The sequence below is a fragment of the Desmodus rotundus genome, chromosome 8, assembly GCF_022682495.2.
Source record: "Desmodus rotundus isolate HL8 chromosome 8, HLdesRot8A.1, whole genome shotgun sequence".
Taxonomy (NCBI): Eukaryota; Metazoa; Chordata; class Mammalia; order Chiroptera; family Phyllostomidae; genus Desmodus; species Desmodus rotundus.
In genome coordinates, this window is record NC_071394.1 from 20,466,009 (window position 1) to 20,486,279 (window position 20,271).

Sequence of the window (20,271 nt, forward strand, 5' to 3'; positions counted from 1 at the left end):
ACCTTGTCAGGGGCAACGTTAAGCAACATCAGTCGAAGATTCTGAGGACTGGTGCCAGTGAAGTAAACTTCGTAAGATTTACTCAGAGCCACGATGCTATGAAACAGGGACAGCCTTCTCTGGCAGGTGTATCCAGCACACCAGCCATGATCCTGTGGGCCTAAATCCACATGAAATGCAAGTTCAAGTTCCCTATGATGAATGTTATCTGTGCACAGTCTGATGAGTAATTGTATTAAAAATAAATGGCAGTGATCAAGTTCAGCATTTACAACCATTACCCATCTACCCAGTGATCTAAGCTATTTCTCAAACCGCGGCTAAAAAGGAAGGCAGAAGCAGCTCCCTCACCTACTCTTACTTCTATGCTGCCCACGGTAGGCAGGGTAAATTAATGTGTTGAGGATTTGTACTGGAAGGTCAATGAGGAAATAGATTTGCATGACTCTCTACTTTAAAATCGTATGCATGGTAAGGAAGAAAATGTTGCATCCATTCTCCTACTTATCGAATGTTGAGTTTCGGTGGGAAACCACATTTCTCAGACTCTGTTGAGAAAAATGCTCTAAATGAGTTAATTTGTTAAAAAACAGAGCCTGTGTATTATACCTGGAAACACGGATATTTCTATGTCTGAACCACTGACTCTTCATTAACTCTTTCTTGCTTATACTCATTTGTTTACCAGTTAATTTGTGAATTCAACACACTCCTAAGTTTGTTTTTACTGCCTTTAATCTTCTTTGACTGTTATTTTAATACATTTTTGTTAAAGAGTGTGGATATAGGTACTGTTTGAGGGTCAACATCATTAATGAACTGAAGCAGCCTGAGAAATAACACTCCAATAAACTCTAGAAAGCCAAAAGATAGCGTATGCTTTTCTATCTGAATGTAGACATTTCTAGAACAGGTACAGCATGACTTGTAGCAAACTTCTCCATTTCACTTCAGTTTTAAAGTGGCTGGGAATATTACACTATAAAAAACACCAAATAAGACATGATGGATTTTTTTTTTAAACAGAGTGGTTATATTTCAATATACAACTTGTTTACAATCAAAAATTAAAACAGCACAGTAAAATAACAAAAACATGGTATTTCATTTGCAATGCATGAGATATGCTTAACATTTGAGTCATAAATGAGCTCTTAAGAAACCAGGAAATTATGGATTTTTCTTGATGTTTTTATTCATTGGCTTTGCTCGTATTCCTGGCTTACTTAAATTATTATCAATATTTATTACTGGACTTCAATCAAATTTTAAACCAATATAAATTTCTGTAGTTCAAGTAGAACATAAGCTTTCCCTTAGCATCCAAAATGTAAATCTTGCTTTTAAATAAACCTTCTTTGTGGATTCTTAAAACAAACAGAAAGACATTACTACATACACAATGAAAAATTTAGAGTGGTAAAAGTCACTTAGTGTAGTGCATCCCAAGTTTCAGTAATTCTTGCAGCACCTTCATAGTTTTTGAAATGCTACTATCATTTACTTAAGACTTTTTTTAATTGAGAGAAACTTTTTAAAATTCAAATTTATTTTAAAGAGAAATGTCGTGTCACTACCGTAAGTGGAAAACTTGTATTGTCTTTCAGAAAAGGAACCTGTGAAAATAGACAGAATGCAATCTTTCTCCACCACTGAAAACCATCTCCACTGTTCAATGAGTGGTCCAAACTCTTCCCACAATCTTTCTGCTTATATATATATGATCTGAAAGGCTGCATTTGAAATTGGGTTGATTGCAGGTCACAGAAACCAGGCAGATTGTATGCTGGGGCAAGAGATGAGGGAAAGCTTAAAATCATGTAACTCTGAGACACCCCTGATTTAGCTCATTCTCTTTAACACTTTTTTTTTACTGACAATTTCAAAAGTTAGTTTTTATTTTTTTTAATTTTTAAAAAATTTTTTTTTTTTTATTTTTATTCAGTTACAATTGTCTGCATTTTAAAAAATGGAATATTTTTGTGGGGTAAAGGCTGTTTTCTTGAATCTTAGATTATTTCGGTACATGTTATGCCACTGCCAGGGCACAGAGATCTTTCTGATCGATATTATATGCCCCTTGAGCACTTGAAGGACCTTCAGCTTTCTTAGGAACAAATCTCTGAGCCCCTGGAGGCTATTTCAGGGTCCTACACTGAGTCCCTATCCTCTGTTTTTTGTAGCTTTTGGAAGTCATCATATTCCTTGAAGAAGTCTTGATCTGAATCACTATAGAGACCTTTGCCTCCTCTCTGCACCAGAGTCACCATAGTCAGAATGTAAGGAACTTAGACTCTAGATCTTGACAAAATGTTCTGGGCAGCCTAAGGAATAAGAAGTGAAAATAAAACAAAACACATCACTTCAAGATTAAGTCTTCTAAGGAGAAGACTTTTACTTTATGAAAATAAAAAACAAATAGGCTGAGAATAATTGTTCTTGAATACTCCAAATAATACATTATCATTTTTTAAAATTTTTATGTAAGGCAAATTGCATTTTTGGAGACACTCTGTGTAAAGAAAGAGGGCATGTATTAACCTGGCAAGCTCAAGGGAGGTCTGCGTGGCAGCATAGTAAGGTTGCCATTCAGAGACCTAGAGTAACCACAAAGGATGGACTGAAATTAAAACTTTTTAACCAAGAGTAGTGGATGGTGGGTAGTCACATCCTAGGCTGGTGTTTTTCCCTAACAAAGGTCAATCTTTACCTTAGCTGAGCCTGTCTATTGTCTTTTTTCATCTATGATAACATACTTTTGGAAAGTCAAGGTAACTTCCCTTCTTTTCAACATCTTGGGTGCAGCCATCTATACAGGACCTGAGACCACAAATCCCCTCATTGTTATTGTTATCATGTTGAATGTAGACTGTGAACTATCCCTTTGCCACCTGTGTAAAAGAAGTATGCTGTCTATCAGTTTATCTTTAATCCAATCCCAGCAGTCTCTGGTGTGCCCCTCCCCCCCACTTTGCTTCCCTCACCCTCATCTATCACCAGCGGATTTCCTGTAATCCCCTTATGTCTCCTCCTTTGATTATAATGTATAAAATAAGGTGCTAACCTGCCATTCTCTGTAGCATTTCTCAATCCCTTGAGATTTTGCTTCCACCAATTGTTGTCAGTTTGGCTCAAATGAAATCACACAAATTCTCTACAGGTTTGAGTATTTCTTATGTTAACACGCATGCCAACTTTTTCTTAAAAGTATTTATGTCACCTTATCATTATAAGTATGAAGATTACTCAAGAAATAACTTCCTTCTCTCCCTTCTTCTAGTGGTCAATTTGGAATCACTGTCCAGGCTTTCCAATGCAGGGAACTGCTGAAGAGTCAGTATTTCTCTTATACACAGATCTTTCTTACAAACAGGAGGCAAAGAAGTCCTAGTGTTTTCAACTTTTATGTGATAAGTAACTTATGAGATGTCTCCATGCATGTAATAAAGAGTCAATGCTTGGAGTAACTCCAGTTTGCTGACAGTGAACACCTACCATTAATGAGATCTACATAACCACCGCTCACGATAGCCACTGGCGAGAGTCGTCGAGTTTCTGTATCAGAATCCAGGCTTTCAATAACCATCATTGCGTATTCCATCCCAAAGCACCTATAGCTTTGCCATTCTGGAATGTATTTGCAGGTTGAATCTCTAATAATTCCTAGAAACATAGGTATATACAAAGAAATCTCTTTGCAAAAGCATCTACATGCTATCTTTTCTTGATATGTAACATGAATAAGTAGAACATACATTATTGGTTGAGCACGTCAATCATTAAAAATAAAAGATATAATTTGTTTCACATATTCGAGGACTAACAGAATAACATCCAACAAACCTTTATAAGGTGCTTTCTCAGTGACAGGAATTCTACTTCCATTGGGGAATGTGAGCATCGCCTTAGGAATTCTGTAGTCCCCAGTTCCAAGTTGGCTATTTCCATCCCATTCATATTCAGATTGCGGTATCACTGAGCCAGATTTCCCCAGAAAGGAGCCATCCACATCTCTGAGAAAAGATTTCCTTTTGGCATCACAAACCATGTCCACACAATCAGATGGATTCACCTTCCTGTGGAGACAGGGGGAGATGAATGGATACCTAGATCCAGTAATGCTACCCTATTTCTAGGGAGCATTTGAGTGTACTTGAGTATCTGATAAGAGAGTATCCAAAAAAATGCACTGATTGAGTCTTATCATTTCATACAGGATTCAATGGAGGACCAATTAGCATACATAATATGCATTGTAATGAGGTCTGTTTTCCATTGTGTTGAATTAGTGTATTATGAATTTATTAACATTTCAAAAGGACACGTTACACCTGTGGAATATAAAATTAGAATTTCATTTTATTGTTCCATATTTTGTTGAATAATAGATTGCATATTTGTGAATAGCGTACAATATACTAACATTGCCTCACTGAACAGGTGAACAATTACTGCTCAGAACACACAAAATCCCTGTGTTGGCAGAGAAGCCTTTATTATTTTCCCTTTCTTTCTCTTTTTTTAATGGGTTTTTAACATTATATAAGTATTGTATGATTACTATAAAATAATCTAAATACTTGGTAAAAACTCAGTCCCCTTCACCTTCCTATCTCAAGCTTTTAGGCTTATCACAAACTGCAGATTAATATATATTCTCATAGCCTTTTCCCTATGTGTATACAAACAGATATACTTGGATTATGATGTCATACTACATATTTTAGTAAGCATTCTGTAGATACCAAAACTGTAAGAGGTAAAATACTATAAACTCATATTGCATTTCAACCATAGATGGTATTCTGCTTTCATCTTGGGCCACCTGGAGTGTTGACTAACTGGTTATAAAAACAAAATAGCTGCTCAGTTTGCAATCTACTGTACATCATATAGCTTACATGAATACAGTACACCTACACTATATCATCATATATTCCATGGGGAAATATAGTTTATTCCAAAGTTAGAGCAACACAATTATCATGGAAAGCTCAGATCTATTAGAAACTATTAGCATATCTCTTGCTTTTTGCTATGAGAGACATAAAACTGTAAGTTAGCCCTTACTATAATACTTTAATAGTTTGGGAGATGATCCGAATAAATATCCCTGTAGTTCATGTGTTCTCTGTTTTCAAGTATGTGCAGACTGCTTTTATAACCAAGTCTATGGGTAGGTGCCTAGCAGCACGCACATTAAAGCTTAGGGCTCCGCCTGACTTCAGGTTCCAAAGAAACAGAGGCTGAGATGTAGACTTTGTTCAGGTTAGTTACTGAGGGAGTCCTCTCACATGGGAAGCAGAGCAGCCACACAGACTGAGGGAGGCAAAGGGAGATGAGCGGGAGCTGTAGACTATCTGCAATCTGACCCCAGGGAACCTCTGCATCAAGAACTACACCCAGATTTGTTGCTACCTGGAAACAAGGGAACCAGCCTCTTGCACCCCTGAATAAATTAGTCATTTTCTGTGGTCTGCAAGGAGGTAGTGGTGGAAAGGGTTTTAGCCTCCCAAAGATATTCCCATTTGGCTAAGAGCAATTTTCTGGAAAAATGGGCTATCTGAGGTACTTATTGGCCCACATTTAGAGTATTGGGGGGCTGGGTGAACTTCCTAGTAAAAAGGGTCTGGAAAAGTACCAACAGTATCCCAGTTAAAGCACAGAACTCAAAGATATTATATGTTATAATGTCATATTTTCTTCATGATCTAGATATTAAAATTATAAATTAAATCTTAAAAATTAAATAAATAGGAGCTAATAACTTTCTAGTGGGCAGAGGCTCTATTGAACAAACAAACAAACAGACAACAAAAGAAAAACACTGAAGTTCAACAATAATTCGATGAAGGGCTGTGGGGCTGCCACCCAAACAAAATGTGATGAAGTCAAACTATTTGTAAGACATGGCATTTCTCTGATGAGAGGTCTACAGACAGCTTTATTCCTCATCTTCTCCCTGCACTGAAAATGGGCAAAGATCTCTAACATGAAAATGTCTCACCTCCAATATTGTCTAACATCTAAATTCCTGGTCTGCACCTCTTAGGAAGAGTAGCAATTATTGACTATATTCTTTCAAGGCTTAGAATCTAAGTGGTTCACCTTCTACAAATATTCTGACACCACTTGACCTTTGTGATTGAAAAATCACTGTTCTAAGTTTCTGCATATTCTCAGTCACAGTGATTGTAATGACCAACATTTAATTTCCACCTTCATGTTGGAGTGCATGTGGTAAGACATTTGGAAAGCAACAGGAAACAAAAGAAGTAAGGAAAAGGGAAGAAATGCTAGAAATGTCTCTTATTCTTAATGACTATTGATGGAGAGATATTAATGTACAGCACACCTCTAACCCCATTTATGTCTCTTATGTTTAACAACAGCATTATTTACAATGCATGGAAGAAACAGTATGAGAAATTATACATATTGAGGCCTAGCTCATTGAACTTAACTGAAAACATGAATGCATTGGTCTTAATTTCATAATGCTGATTAAAATTTTATAAAAGTAACAGTTACTTTAACATAGCAACCTTCCCAGATCTATGGAGGGGAAACAACATTGGAAAACTATGAAGAGAGGAAGAAAACTGGGTTTTCATGTATTTTACCTTATATCAGGCCTATGTATAAATATTTTTGATTGTTCAGTAGTATCAACCAGCTGTATGTTCTTCACGTGGATTGGGTGCTGTAAATCCTCATTTAAAGGGTTAGTAATGAATATCACATTAGTTTCACCTGAACAAACATTCTTGAATCCAACAAATGTTGAATCTAAAATATAAATAATAGAAAAATAATAGTTTTCTATAGAGGAAGTGGTGCAGTTGCACTTTAGGTACATTCCAACAAACACATCATTTAATACCTTGAACATGAAGCTCTTACTTTATGTGGTAGGTTAATCCACCAGGACTCGTGGGAGAGTGTCGTTTCCCTATATCAGCACCACTGAGTGGTCATTTCCATGTTTCTCTGGGCTTGGCCATGTAATTGGCCAGTGGGACAAGAGCAACTGCGGTATAAGCAGATCTGAAAAGTGCTGGCATGTTAGGACTCACTCTCTTGGTGCTCTAGGGAATTCTGTGACTCTTAGCATGTGAATAAGCCTAGCTCAGTCACTCCCATTACTCCAGCCAATGGCCACCAATGACTGTCAGCAGGCACCAACCACCAGCCATAAATGTGAGGCCATCCTGGACTCATCAGCCCCTATCCATCCTGTAAACTGAAGACAGCCTATTGAATAATCCCAGGTGGGACCGCAGGAGAACCATCCAGGTGAACAAAGCCCAAACTGCCCATCTCCAGAATCATGGGCTGATAAATGATTGTTTAAAGACTCTGATTTTGGGGGTGGTTTGTTATGCAGCACAGGCTAATTGAAATGCTATTGTTCTCTTGGCCTTATTGCATATATTGTGGGGCCAAAAGATAAAGTTTATTGGGTCCAAAACTTAATCTCCATTGTGATAATAACTCAAAAATAGAAAAAAAGCAAAAAATGGTAACTTCAAAAATTCTTAAATCGTTTATATGCTATCTACTAACCTCTTGGTTACTTATTTTTCCTAAGAAGATATTATGTGCACATAAATATGAGACTTATATGAGTATTAATAAAACACCACAGTAGCTGCCCTGGCTGGTGTGACTCGTGGATTGAGCGCTGGACTAAGAAGCAAAGGATCACTTGTTCAATTCCCAGTCAGGGCACATGCCTGGGTTGCAGACCAGGTCCCCAGTAGGGGGTGTGCAGGAGGCAACAACACATTGATGTTTTTCTCCCTCTCTTTCTCCTTCCTTTCCCCTCTCTCTAAAAATTAGTAAATAAAATCTTAAAAAATACCCACCACAGTAGCAGGTACTATTTGTTACCTGTGCAGATCTCCTTTACTGGCCCTGCGTACTCATCCTTAGCTCCTGTAAGTGTTGACTGCTCACTTCTCACAGCTGCCCCTTCTCTGAGGAACTGCCCTCTAACACTTGACTTCATAGGAAAGTGCATCCAAGAGATTATTTTTTATTCTTGTCACAAAATCCACTAGATGTCCTTCAATATTTATAAGCCATAGACCAAATTTCAGTATTATAGTGAGGTTACAAAGATTTTATCACTCTTTTAAGTTATACCCTGTTACTAATTTGATTTATTTAAAATAAGACAACCAAGGCAATTACGGTGGACCATAAGATTCAATAGAGGCACTCACTAGTTTAAATAAAATCTGCTATAATAAAAAACTGGATAGCACAAGTATTAGGTAATTACAGAGCAATTTTATTTCATGAGTCAACTCAAAGTGATAATTTGTTTTGCATTTCTGGGACTTAGTTATAAGAAACACTACATCAAAACTTAGCAGTCTAATTTGTTGAATCTTTTTCTTAGAGGAGACCCTGGTTAGACTTAGCATGAAAGGCAGGCTGGCTAAACTGAAATAGAGAATGGCGCAGCATAATAAAGGAGCAAAATGAAAATAATTGATACGTTCACTACATTGATTTATGTATAATTATTTTACATTACTAAGGGGCAGCCTGGTTCAGTGAAAGAGCAACAGATTTCAAGTCAGAAGGTCTTGATCCTAATCCTAGACCTGCCGATAGTTGTAGGGTTTTAGTAAGATCTTATGAGCTCTTAAGTTATATGAGTTTAAATTTCTTATATGAGTTGTAAAAAGAGATAAAAATATATTATCCTAGATACACGAAAGGGCTTTTATAACTTATAGAAACTAATTAATATTTAATTACTACACTAGTGGCTTTTATGTTGCTTTAGAAGGAAAATTAAATTTCAGTTTCTTAAATATACATGAATTCTGCCAAGGAACCATTCTTAAAATTGACTCTGATGTCTGATTTCTTTTCTTGTCATATTGAGCAGATGCATATACACATTCATTTACTCATTTTTTTTACTAACAGTGAAACACTATTAGTTATATTCCACATATTCTTTATAGACCTTAACTGAGGCTTGTCAAACTATGTTTCAACTTGCCTGAGATGTCCATAAGGCCACTGATGGCGTTGTAACTCATGGTCCCTGCGTGAGGCTTCCGGGGTGCCATGTTATGTGCTGAAGCAAAGGTAGGCCAGCAAATCCCACTTCTGCCTCCTTTTACAAAAAGAAGAAAGTTGAAATTTGAAAGTGCACTCACATGAATACCAAAATTAGAATCCGAAACTTTTTACCTGATGGAGGTCTAGAACTCCGATGGGCAGCAGAAAGTTCAATATTGGGATCATCATTTGTTAGGACATCAGAGCAATTAAATCCAGGGCTACTTCCAACAATTAATGAGTTCTATTGAGAAATTCAAACAATACAGCTTTAATGGTAAAAGTATATATTATAATAATTATTATTATGTTTTCCTACTGCTAAAGGAAAACACAATAATGAGTAACAGTAAATTGTTCTGTTGAAAAAACACAACCTGTAAGTTTGAGAACTGGATTGTTCATTAAACCAAGATGAAAAAGATGTGGAAAAGATGGGATTTCTTCCCTGAGTGGAACGACACTCCAAGTGTCAAGGGAAAGACAGGCATGTAAACAAGCATGTATAATGCCGTGTTCTGCTTCTAGGATAGAAATATGTCCAGGGAACAGCAGGAACAAGAAGAGGAGGGAGTGTCAATACTACCCAAGTTAGTTCAGGAAAAACTTCATAGACAGAATGAAAATTTAACTCTCCCTGGCAAAATGAGCAGGTGATAATCAAGAAGAGGTGAGGGTCTGGGGAGGAGAGGTAAGGATGGAGAGCCTGCTGGCCCAAGTCAATGAGAGCAAAGACAAGAGGTCTGGACTAGCGGGGCTGAAGTCCAAGAGATTATTTGTATTCGTCCTTTAATAACGTCACCCTTCTCAGAGTTGCTCTTCCTTTTTCACATGGCTGCAGTCATTTCTTACCTTAATTTGCACTGTTTTACTGGAAATTTGGTGAGATATGGCAGTTGGCATGTAAATCATTGAGAAAATGGCCATTCCATTGTCAACCAGGGTCACATTAGAGATATACACACTCTCTGTGGTCTGTAATACAATTTTGAGTTTACATAACACAAAATACAATAATAAAAGAAAACAAACAGTCATGATCTCGGATCAATTTACCTGAAAATAAATTCCATAATCCCAGCACATCCAAACGGTAAATCCCTGTATAAGGGAACATCCAGGAAGGCCATCTTGGTTCATATAGATGCCATATAAACCCCCATGGGCTTCATTGTCAAACCACTTTTCCAGGGAATCAGATTGACCTTGGAAAGGAAATACAGAATGAGAAAATTAACATTACAAGTCATGCCATATACAGGGCCTGGCACAAATAATGCCCCTTTTTTATTATAAAATCTTTTATTACAAAATCATAAGCACATAATTCTGTAACAATAACAATATCACACTCAAGCACACCATATGACATTTTAGGTGAAATGTTCAAATTGCTGCCCATCTTGCGTGAGACATTCACGTCCCCTGCCAACCACGCTCAAGCAGGCGTTACTTCTGCTGGACCCTGTAGTCTTCTAAGCAGTATTGGTTAAAGTTAAAATTCTTTCAAAAATTAAATATATAATTTCAATGTGAATTTTAACAAGAAGAGAAAATATTTTTATGCTTTGACCACTTATGATTTACTCTATTTAGTACTCACTCTTATCTAAATTGTCCCTTCACTGCAATTCAGAATAATTGTATGCTCATTTGCAAAAGGTTATTTTGTGTTAGCACCCTTAATTTATTACGTCTGATTAAACTAAACATGAATTTCATTAGAAAGAGCATGAACTTGGATTCAACCAAGGCTGCACTTGGAACACAGTGACGCCTCTTGCTGTCTGTAAAATGCTTCCTCTGCAGACCTTTGGGTGGCCGGGTCCATCTGGGCTTCCATTTTCAAGTTAAGTGTCACTTCTTCAGAAGGCGTTCTCTGACTGCCTGAGTCAAAGTCGCACCTCAGTCACTTTACATGGCAATTAAAATTTTCTTCACTTGATATTTGATTATTACTTACTGGTGAATTATCCACCTCCTCTATTACAATATAAGCTTCATGGGAGAAGAGACTGTGTCTAGCTCACAGACCACCCTATTCCTAGAGCTTAAAAGGTAATGCAGAGATGGGTGCTCATTAAATAGTTGCTGAATTGATGTATTTGTGATGTTAGGAAAGTTACTTAATGTTTTAAGACTTCGGTTTCCTCATATCAACCCTAATTCAAGGTTGTTTCACAATGAAATGAAATAACCCATGTAAAGTGCCTCAATAAATGGAAACTAGACTCACAATTAAAACACAGGATAACTGATGTGGATTTTAATGTGTTTTATTAATGCCCAAATCAGATCAGTAAGCTTAACAGTTCCCTCCTAACCATGCATTAATTGGAGCACTCCCTATAAAGAGCCCCACTTCCCCCTAAACTGTACTTAGTCCCCAAGGATCTGACTTCATTCTGTCTTCTATTGCTTTTCCTTTTTCCCTGTTCCTTTCAGATTGACATTTGAGTTAGGGTCTGCGAGGCTTCTATTTTGTTTCCTTCATGAGAAGCTGTTTGCATCTCTTTTCCTTGGTTCCATACAATGCAACCCAGGGGCAAGTACGGTTCCTCCCTTGGACGCAACATGGGTCCTAACTCCCTTCCCAGTACCTCAGCATCTCACTTGTCTGGGAGATGGCTGTTCTCAGTTCCCATGCCAGGGACTTAGACCCTCAGTTCCCCTGTGGTGTTTCACATTCCCATTGCTTGAAATTCAAAAACTCCTATAGAAACTCTCAATTATTTAGTCAGTGAAAAGTGGATTACATGACATTACATATTAGTAAATATTCATAGGCACAGCTCATATTTTGATTTAAAAAAAAACACATAGCACTTCAATAAAGTTACAGAGAAATGACATATTTTTAAACTTTAAGTTAGAGAAAAGCCACTTAAAGCTGTTGGGAACTAAAATATTTAATAAGAGCATATATCAAAGAATAAATCTGTTGGCAAAATTGCTTTATTCCATCAAAATGTGTCTTACACAAGAATAAATTAGCTTAATAAGTTTTGAGCTTAGAAAAGAAATGCTGATTCAAAGAATCTTAAAAGTAACTATACTGAGAGAAAAGAAGGAATATAAACTTTTTGAAGGAAAATCCCATTTCCTTTAAGCAGTTTTCTTAGGAAGTAAAGCCTGCAGCTCTATTATTTATTTCATATTTTTGATCTGATAATCTTTTGATATAGTTAAAAAATCAAGAGGTTATAAAAACTTATACAATAATAAGTCACCCTGTTCCCACTCAACCACCACAGTTATCTATGTTTATACTTTGGGTTTCTTTATGTAAACACAAATACCACGCATGTTTTTATTTTCTTTCTGTTTTCCACAAAACACATTGTACAAAAAACAGTATTATATATGCTGTTCTGTCATTTTCTTTGTATCACTTTAGAATCTCCATATCAGTACATAGATACGTATTTACTTATTCTTTTTAGAGGGGCTTAGTGTTCAATACTTGGCTTTGCGTAACCAGCCCACACTTATTGGACACAGGGTGGCTTTCAGTTTCCTGCTGGCACACACAGCTGCTGTGAGGAACAACTTTGTTCACGGATCTTTTCTCTTAGATAGAGGCAACTGTCAGTTATAGCACCAGAGTAGAAACGCTGGCCCAAAGGTAAACGTCTCTCTAACCCTGGCAGCTACTGCCTGACTCCCCTCTGCAGAGGTTGTATCGTTTTGTCCTTCGACCAGCAATGTGTACATGTTCTTGTGTCCCTACAGCCTCACCCAGAGAGCAGCTGTTCAGTTAGTTCTTGGTTTTCACTCTTCTGATAGACATGTATCTGAGAACTATTCACGTCCCTTGACTTTCATGCTTGCGGGTTTTAACAAACAGTGAGCATTCATTCCTGTGAAGCTTAAGTGGGAAAGAGTGGCGCATCCACATAGGTGCGGATCCCTATGTTTCATTTTGTGAAGGTGGGATGAGATACTCGCTGTTCCAGTATCAGCCAGATCAGGAGCTGAAGTTGCTGTTAGAAGCTTGGGATCATAAATATGGAAAACAACTCCTTAAAAGTCTATCCAGTCTTTTTCCTTTAGGCCCAATGGTGTCTTGATATAATTTCCCCTGTTGAGTTTTTTCAGAGCTCAGGTAGAGGAGATATTGCATATTGAACTGTCAAACAATACTTATTTAGTTTATTGAATTTGGACAAGTTATTTCCTAGTTTTTTCACTCTATGCCGAAAGACTTACTTGAGCAAGGTTCCCCATCAATGCGGTATCCCGCCCGTCCAAATCCAGCCACGACGTTATTTTGTAAGACTGTGTCGGTCCCTCTATTTATCTAGTATAGTGACAAAGAAAATGCTTTGGGTCAGGCTCTTACACAATTATTCGGTGAGAATAAGTGTGCAACATGCATAGGAAAACTAATTATGACTATGCTTTCAGGAGGAAAATTTTAATTTATTATTCACTTCATTCAAACAAATTACAAATAAAATATTTGCATAACTTAGGTCCTTGGTATAAAACCAATCATTATTTCTTTGGAAAATGCATTAAAGAAATTATTTTTTATTTTAGTCACAAAATCCACTGGATGTAGTTGAATATTTACAAGCCATAGACCAAATTCCAGTATTACAGCAAGGTTACAAAGATTTTATCATTCTTTTTGGTTATATTATGTTACCAACTCAATTTATTTAAAACAAGGCAACTACGCAATTAGAGTAGATCATAAGATTCCTTTGAGGCATTCAGTAGTTCAAATAAAATCTACTATAATAAAAAACTGGGTAGCACAAGTATTAGGTAATTACTAAGCAATTTTATTTTATGAGTCAAGTCAAAGTGATAGAAAAGGAAAACTACAGAGCACAGAAGGTTTAGTTCTTGCCTATGGTGTCCACAAACCAGTTAAAACCTCAATTACTTAAAACATAATAAACTCTCTTATTTTTAAAGATTATGATAAAACAGAGTTAAATGGAATTCATACTCTTTATTTCAAAAGATACAGATAAGTTTAAAGATTTCAAATTGACCTTTTATTACATTCCAACATCTATAAATAGATGAAAAAAGAGAACATTATTACCTAATAAATATACTTGAAATTCCAGGCTTTCACATTTTACCAGAAGGTAATTATTTTTTTTTTTTTTTTTTAATTTATTTATTGTTATTTAATTACAGTTGTATGCCTTTTCCCCCATCCCTTCACCCCACCCCAGGTGAACCCACTTCCCTCCCCCCTCTCCACCCTCCCCCTTGGATTTGTTCATGTGTCCTTTATAGTAGTTCCTGTAATCCCCTCTACCTACTGTCCCCGCCCCCACCCCCCACCCCCGCCCTTGCTATTGTTACATTGTTCTTAACTTCAATGTCTCTGGTTATATTTTGTTTGCTTTTTCCTTCTATTGCTTATGTTCCAGTTAAAGGTGAGATCATATGGTATTTGTCCCTCACTTCCTGGCTTATTTCACTTAGCATAATGCTCTCCAGTTTCATCCATGCTGTTGCAAAGGGTATAAGCTCAGAAGGTAATTATTAATAGTTGTACAAAATCAAAACCCAGTCCTTATCCCATCATTCAAAGACAGCTATTTGTAATTATTTTTCATTCCTATGGCATAGGTAAATACAATAAAACAAGTGGAAGCTGTATTTCTCCCAGATCCTTTCTCTGTGCTATTTTCTTGTTTGTAATCTCATTCTGCATCTAAATAAAGCCCTACAGTAATTGAAACTTCACGGAAGACAAGAAGGGTCCAATAGTGATGTCAGATAAGAGTGAAGAAACCTGCATACAGAATCATAAAGATTTTAGACAAGAAAGGGGTTGTAGAGATTCTATAGTCTATTATCACAGTTTTCCATGAGGAAGGAAACTAAATTCAGAGTTAAGTAGTAATACACGCAAGGCCCTTGGTCAGTTAGCAGCCCAGAGAGACCCTGAACAGGAACTTGAAAGCACTAATTAATGTCAGAGAAGCAAGGGAATAGTCAAAGAACAATTTAAACTAATGGGCATTAACACAAAGAAAAATTCCATAGGTATTGGAGCACATATTATCTTTTAAGAAAGTTCATTCGCTCTTTTGATTAGCTCACTTTATTAGTTCATCAATCTTATCTAAGGAAGAAATAGTTTTCAATAATATTTTTAGATTTACAATTTCTACAGAAATTGGAATCTTCAATAAGGAAATCACAATTTTGTATAATTAGAATCACAAATGTGTTTGCGTTACCTCAATTGCCGCATGCCAGAGAGTTGAACTTAAATCTTTTCTGTTCTGGTAGGTTCCTGGCCAAACCGAAAGTGCGACCAAGTTTCCCCGGACTCTGTTGGTGTGCCCCCATATTCTTATGCCTGAAAAAGTCCCCCCAATATATGTAAATTTATAATAAGTACTATGGGGGAGTGTCTCTTTTTTTCCAATGAAATCAGTTTTCTACTTTAAGCCTGATAAGTGAACCCCTAAAATTTTAAATCGAGCCCTCTGCACTCTTTGATAGTGAAATTTTACTTAATTGACTACCTGACTTAGGATCTCCTGGGTGCTTGTTAAATAGGCTCCACCTCAGGCTTTAACAAACACACAAATACATTTTATACATATTCAATAAGGTTGCATTTCACTTTTTACTGATAATTAAGAAAGAGTAACCTCCTATAATTGAATACAACTTTTATCAAATAATAACCTTTATTTGTGAATAATCTTTGCCATTGATATGTAAGAAGTGTTTTAAAAGTCATAGTGACTTAAACTATTGGTATTAGATAGCTCACATAAGGTCATAGTTTGGTAAATAATTCTTCTTATGCTATAGTCTCCTATGTGGTATTCACAGCCACATCGACTACTTAAATGTAAAGTAAGTACAATTAAAATTAAATATCCAGTTCCTCAGCCACACTTGGCACATTTGAGTGCCCAATGAACACACCTGCTTTAATAATTACCATATATGCACAGATATTACCCATGTCCATTCTTGAAGAAAGATTAATTGGACCACATGACCCTTAGAGTTTACAGATAAGACTGTCTCAGAAAGATTCGTTTGGACCAAAATACTATTACGTTACCTTCCCCCACCGTTAAGTGAATGACGTTATCATCGATGTCCACTCCATCTGTGCCAAACACACCGATTGCTGGGGAAAAGCCATGGTGAAAAGCACAGCCTCGGATGTAAGATGCACTGTGTTCTTGAATCTATAAAACATTGGGATTCAGTGGATATTTTAAAAATAAAATATGTTTAAAGCAAAAACTCAAAGTAGGTGATTTTCAGGAAGCACATTTAATAAATAAAATAATCAGTTTACATTCCATAAAAGAGAAGATTTTTCAGCAGGTCTTTTAATCAGGGGAACTTTGTGCATATCTTGAATTTGTGATTAAGTAAAGCAAAAGAAGGATGCTTACTTTAAATGCAGAAAAAAATTCTGAAGTGCTTTTCTATGCATTTATATTTCTATCATTACCTATACAATGCTAAGGTACTAAAATTTATTTTTTGCAGAATAGTTTACTATATGATGAGCAGGAATTTATTTTTTAATTTCAAAAGGTGACACCCTAGGCAAGGAGTTACAATTCAAATGTCTATTGGAACCAGTCAATGGGTAGATTAGGGGTTGCAATTTCAATCCTGCAAGGTTACATTTTATTTCCATAAGAAATAAGCTCTCATTTTTCTTAAATCATCACCCCTCTCAGGATATTTATTTTCCTACTTTTGAGAGCGGCATGGATATACAGGCATAGATATTTTTCATTTGAAAAATTTAAGCCATACTCAGTTTACTTAATAGAAACTGTTTGGAAATATGTTTGGTTATTGCAAAGTAAAAGGGAGATATGAAATATTATTACAGAGCATCAATCCTTTCACCTTCCCTGATCCTTTTTCTATATTTTTCTTTAACTTACCTTAAATAAAAGCATTAAGTGGTTAGAATGAAATGCTGCTATAAGTCTAAAAAAGTAACGAACTAAAGAAATGATCCCTGAAAATATAGTCTTTATAATTCTAAAAAAGTTCATGGGAACTATATCTAAGGAAGTTTTATTACATTAGACTATAGTCTTAGTAATTCAAAGATCTGGCTATCAAATACAGATAAATGAAAGTCAAATCAAAATCAAAATATTTTACTTTGAACATGAGCACAAATGAACAATGAAGCGCCAACCTGCCCCAGGCTGAGGAACGTGACGGCGTGCCGGGGGTCTGAGCTCTCCCTGAAGCCGTCCTGGCCACCGTGATAAAATTCCACATTACTTATTCTTGCGTTTCCTGTGGGAAGGAGGCAGTTAAATTTCCTTTATCTTAAAAAAGAATGAAAAATTTTTGAAAAGTTACAAAACTTGTATTTTCCCAATTACAAAGTTGTTTTCGATTGCTTCATGGATATCTCATTAGCTTTCCTTGGCTCCTTTCATGTAAATGAGGTGGTACTTCTGAACATTTTTCACTGTCCCCCAGATCCTTCTTAGACATTTTTCCTGAGAGCTTCCCCTCCCCACGCAATTGTGGTAGCACAGGCGTACTAGATAGCTGTTCATGCACAGTGGTCCTTTGGAGGGCTACAAACCACGGCAATAACTGAGGGCACTTTCATCCCCCCAGGACCAGTGTCGCCCCCTCGGTGCTGATCCTGTCCCTGTTGAGAAGGCATAAGGCACAGGATATAATTCACCTGACATTTCCGTTTTGATGGTCCAAATAGCTTTTAAGGACATTATCTTTACATAATCTCTTCTAGAATACTCCTTGCTAACTACCTGCTCATCAGCTTGTAGTGAGTACCAGAGAGCTGACAAAAGCCAATTCCAGAGATTAGTAATAACAGCAATAACAACCCATGAGAGATTGCTCTGTGCCAAGTGCTGTACTAACTGCTTAGCGGGCGATGTGTGGTTTAATTCGCACACAGCATCCCGAGTTAGGAACTTTTATTACTCCTATCTTCTACGTAAGAAAACAGGCACAGAGATTCATGGCTGATAAAAACAAAAATGGTAGAATATCTTTCTTGTTTCTAAAACTGATATCTAATAAAATGCATTAGAGAAGAGTTATTTTGTGCTAGAAGGAAAAAGCTCATCTCAAAACCCGTGAACCGACGATTAGATGTATGGTGGTGAAGATAAGATTAGTAAGATGAAGGCAGAGAGAGACGGCTACTACAGAGCACCAGGGCCTACTAAAGCCACAGATGTGTTTTCTTTACTTACATCACAAAACAATCTATAAAAGTAAGGAAAGGTTGTTATGGGAATAGGGATGATCATGGGACTTAAGTGAGACAGACACGGATTAGTATCCAGGATCACATCAGTTTCACCCCTCTAATATTCTATTTCTTTATCTTCAAAAGAGGGGCAATATTAAAATAACTATGCATGGTGTCAGGTGGGTCCTACATTTCTCAGGGGGATCAGTTAGTAAGTCATAGAAATGTCTGTACTATGCTGTAAACCTGAAACTGATATAATATTGATTGTCAACCGTAATTGAAAAATAAAAAATATTAAAACGGGGACAATATTTATGCCATAGAACTATGATTGTTAAATGAGATAATATGTGTAAAATGCTTAGCACAGTGCCTGGAATCTTGTATCATGACCATCAACTCCATCACCGTCATCATCAGTGAAGCTGTTGTTGGCAGATTGTGACCAATAGGTAGAAGTTACAGCAGGATAGCTGCTTGCTCAGTTCGAAGATTTGCTACAATTAGAGCTGTTGCAAAATGTAATAGCCAGGGTTGTGAGCAAGTAAGAGCTTACTGAAGCACTTCACGTCTAGAGTAGACGATTACTCCTGGTACCCAGATCGGGCGATCAATGTAGCAGCTTCCAATGAAAAGAACCAGGCTTAGTAGGAGGAAGAACTTGTTCCCAGTCTCAGAAAAACAAAGTGCATCATGTGCTTGCCAAAGGAGACAGTGAAGAAGTTAAAAAAAATCTAGTCAAAGGAGGACTTGGGTGACAATATGAAAAGGTTCCGAAGGCCAACAAGGGGACATTTGCTGCACCAATGAGACCAAACATTAAACAAAGAACAATCAAATATGTTTAAATCCATGGATCTCAAAATGGTACTAATAACAAAACAAAACAAATAAAAAGTCCTTGTCATCTTTGGAAGGTGCTTAGGAACCAACTCATCATTTTGAAAACTAGTTAATGAAGGGAAAGAACCAAGCATTTTTCTTACATGTCCTACATAAACCGTGCCTTGAGGCAGTCAAATAGTTGTTCGGAGAAGCTTCTCTTTATAAAAGTGTCCTGGATTATAAATGATGGGACGATGGTAGAATTAAAATGTCACCATTTTAAACCTCAGTGGTCTAACCCAGACAATGACCATTAATGGCTGCTCACAACAAAAGGAGAACTAGCCACTCATTACCTGCCTACTGAGAGAAAACCACCAACAACGATGAGGAATTCATCCCTAAAAACTGAATCTGCATCTGATCAGTTTTCTGGTTCTAGACTGACTACATATGCATAGAAAATATAAGGGAGACGGGAATGACTTAAGTTCTAGGGATGCAATTGCTAAATCTCAGACTTTGGGAAACACTATAGGACAAATGACCCAGCTCCTTTTACCAATAAAATGCATGGAAATAGAAACAAATCACAGAGATTTAAGATTCATAACCAATTGAACATGGATCTTATTTAGATCCTGACTTGAATAAAGAGAGTTCTAGGGAAGGAGGGAAGGAAAAAAAAGAAAAGGGAAGGGAGGAGAAGGGAAGGAAAGAAGGGAGGAAGGAAAAGAATCAATAAACTGGAGGGATGTGGACAATCATTTGACCATAAGGAACTGTTACTAACATTTTTTAAGTCTGATACTCACTGCTGTTTTTAAAGAAATCTTTTGAGTTCCATACTAAAATATTTCTAGATTAAATAACATGTGGCTGCTTCACTCACAGTAGCAAGATAATGGAAATAACCTGAGAGTCGATCAATAGGGAAATGGGACAAAAGATGCAGTTTATGTCAACAATGGAATATTACTGAGCTATGAGAAAGGAGAAACTGCTATTGTGACAATGCGGATGGATGTCTAATGCATTACTGCGACATGAGTCGGACAGAGAAAGACAAATACTGCATGGTGTCACTTACATGTGGAGTCTAGAAAAGCTGAATTTGTAAAAGTAGACAGTAGAATGGTGGT

At 36.7% G+C, this 20,271-nt stretch overlaps 1 protein-coding gene across 1 annotated transcript in view; it reads right to left on the bottom strand.

The window, feature by feature from the left end:
- The window catches only part of PKHD1L1 (PKHD1 like 1), a 138,011-nt gene that overhangs the window by 14,412 nt on the left and 103,328 nt on the right, over positions 1–20,271 (bottom strand). The window contains exons 60-71 of the mRNA XM_045181556.2: positions 17,258–17,361; positions 16,145–16,274; positions 15,300–15,421; positions 13,294–13,384; positions 10,141–10,289; positions 9,937–10,059; positions 9,217–9,328; positions 9,023–9,139; positions 6,624–6,789; positions 3,844–4,076; positions 3,496–3,663; positions 3–160 (exon numbers count right to left, since the gene is read on the bottom strand). Of these exons, the coding sequence (XP_045037491.2) occupies positions 3–160; positions 3,496–3,663; positions 3,844–4,076; positions 6,624–6,789; positions 9,023–9,139; positions 9,217–9,328; positions 9,937–10,059; positions 10,141–10,289; positions 13,294–13,384; positions 15,300–15,421; positions 16,145–16,274; positions 17,258–17,361 (1,673 nt within the window). The remainder of the gene's footprint in view (positions 1–2; positions 161–3,495; positions 3,664–3,843; positions 4,077–6,623; positions 6,790–9,022; positions 9,140–9,216; positions 9,329–9,936; positions 10,060–10,140; positions 10,290–13,293; positions 13,385–15,299; positions 15,422–16,144; positions 16,275–17,257; positions 17,362–20,271) is intronic.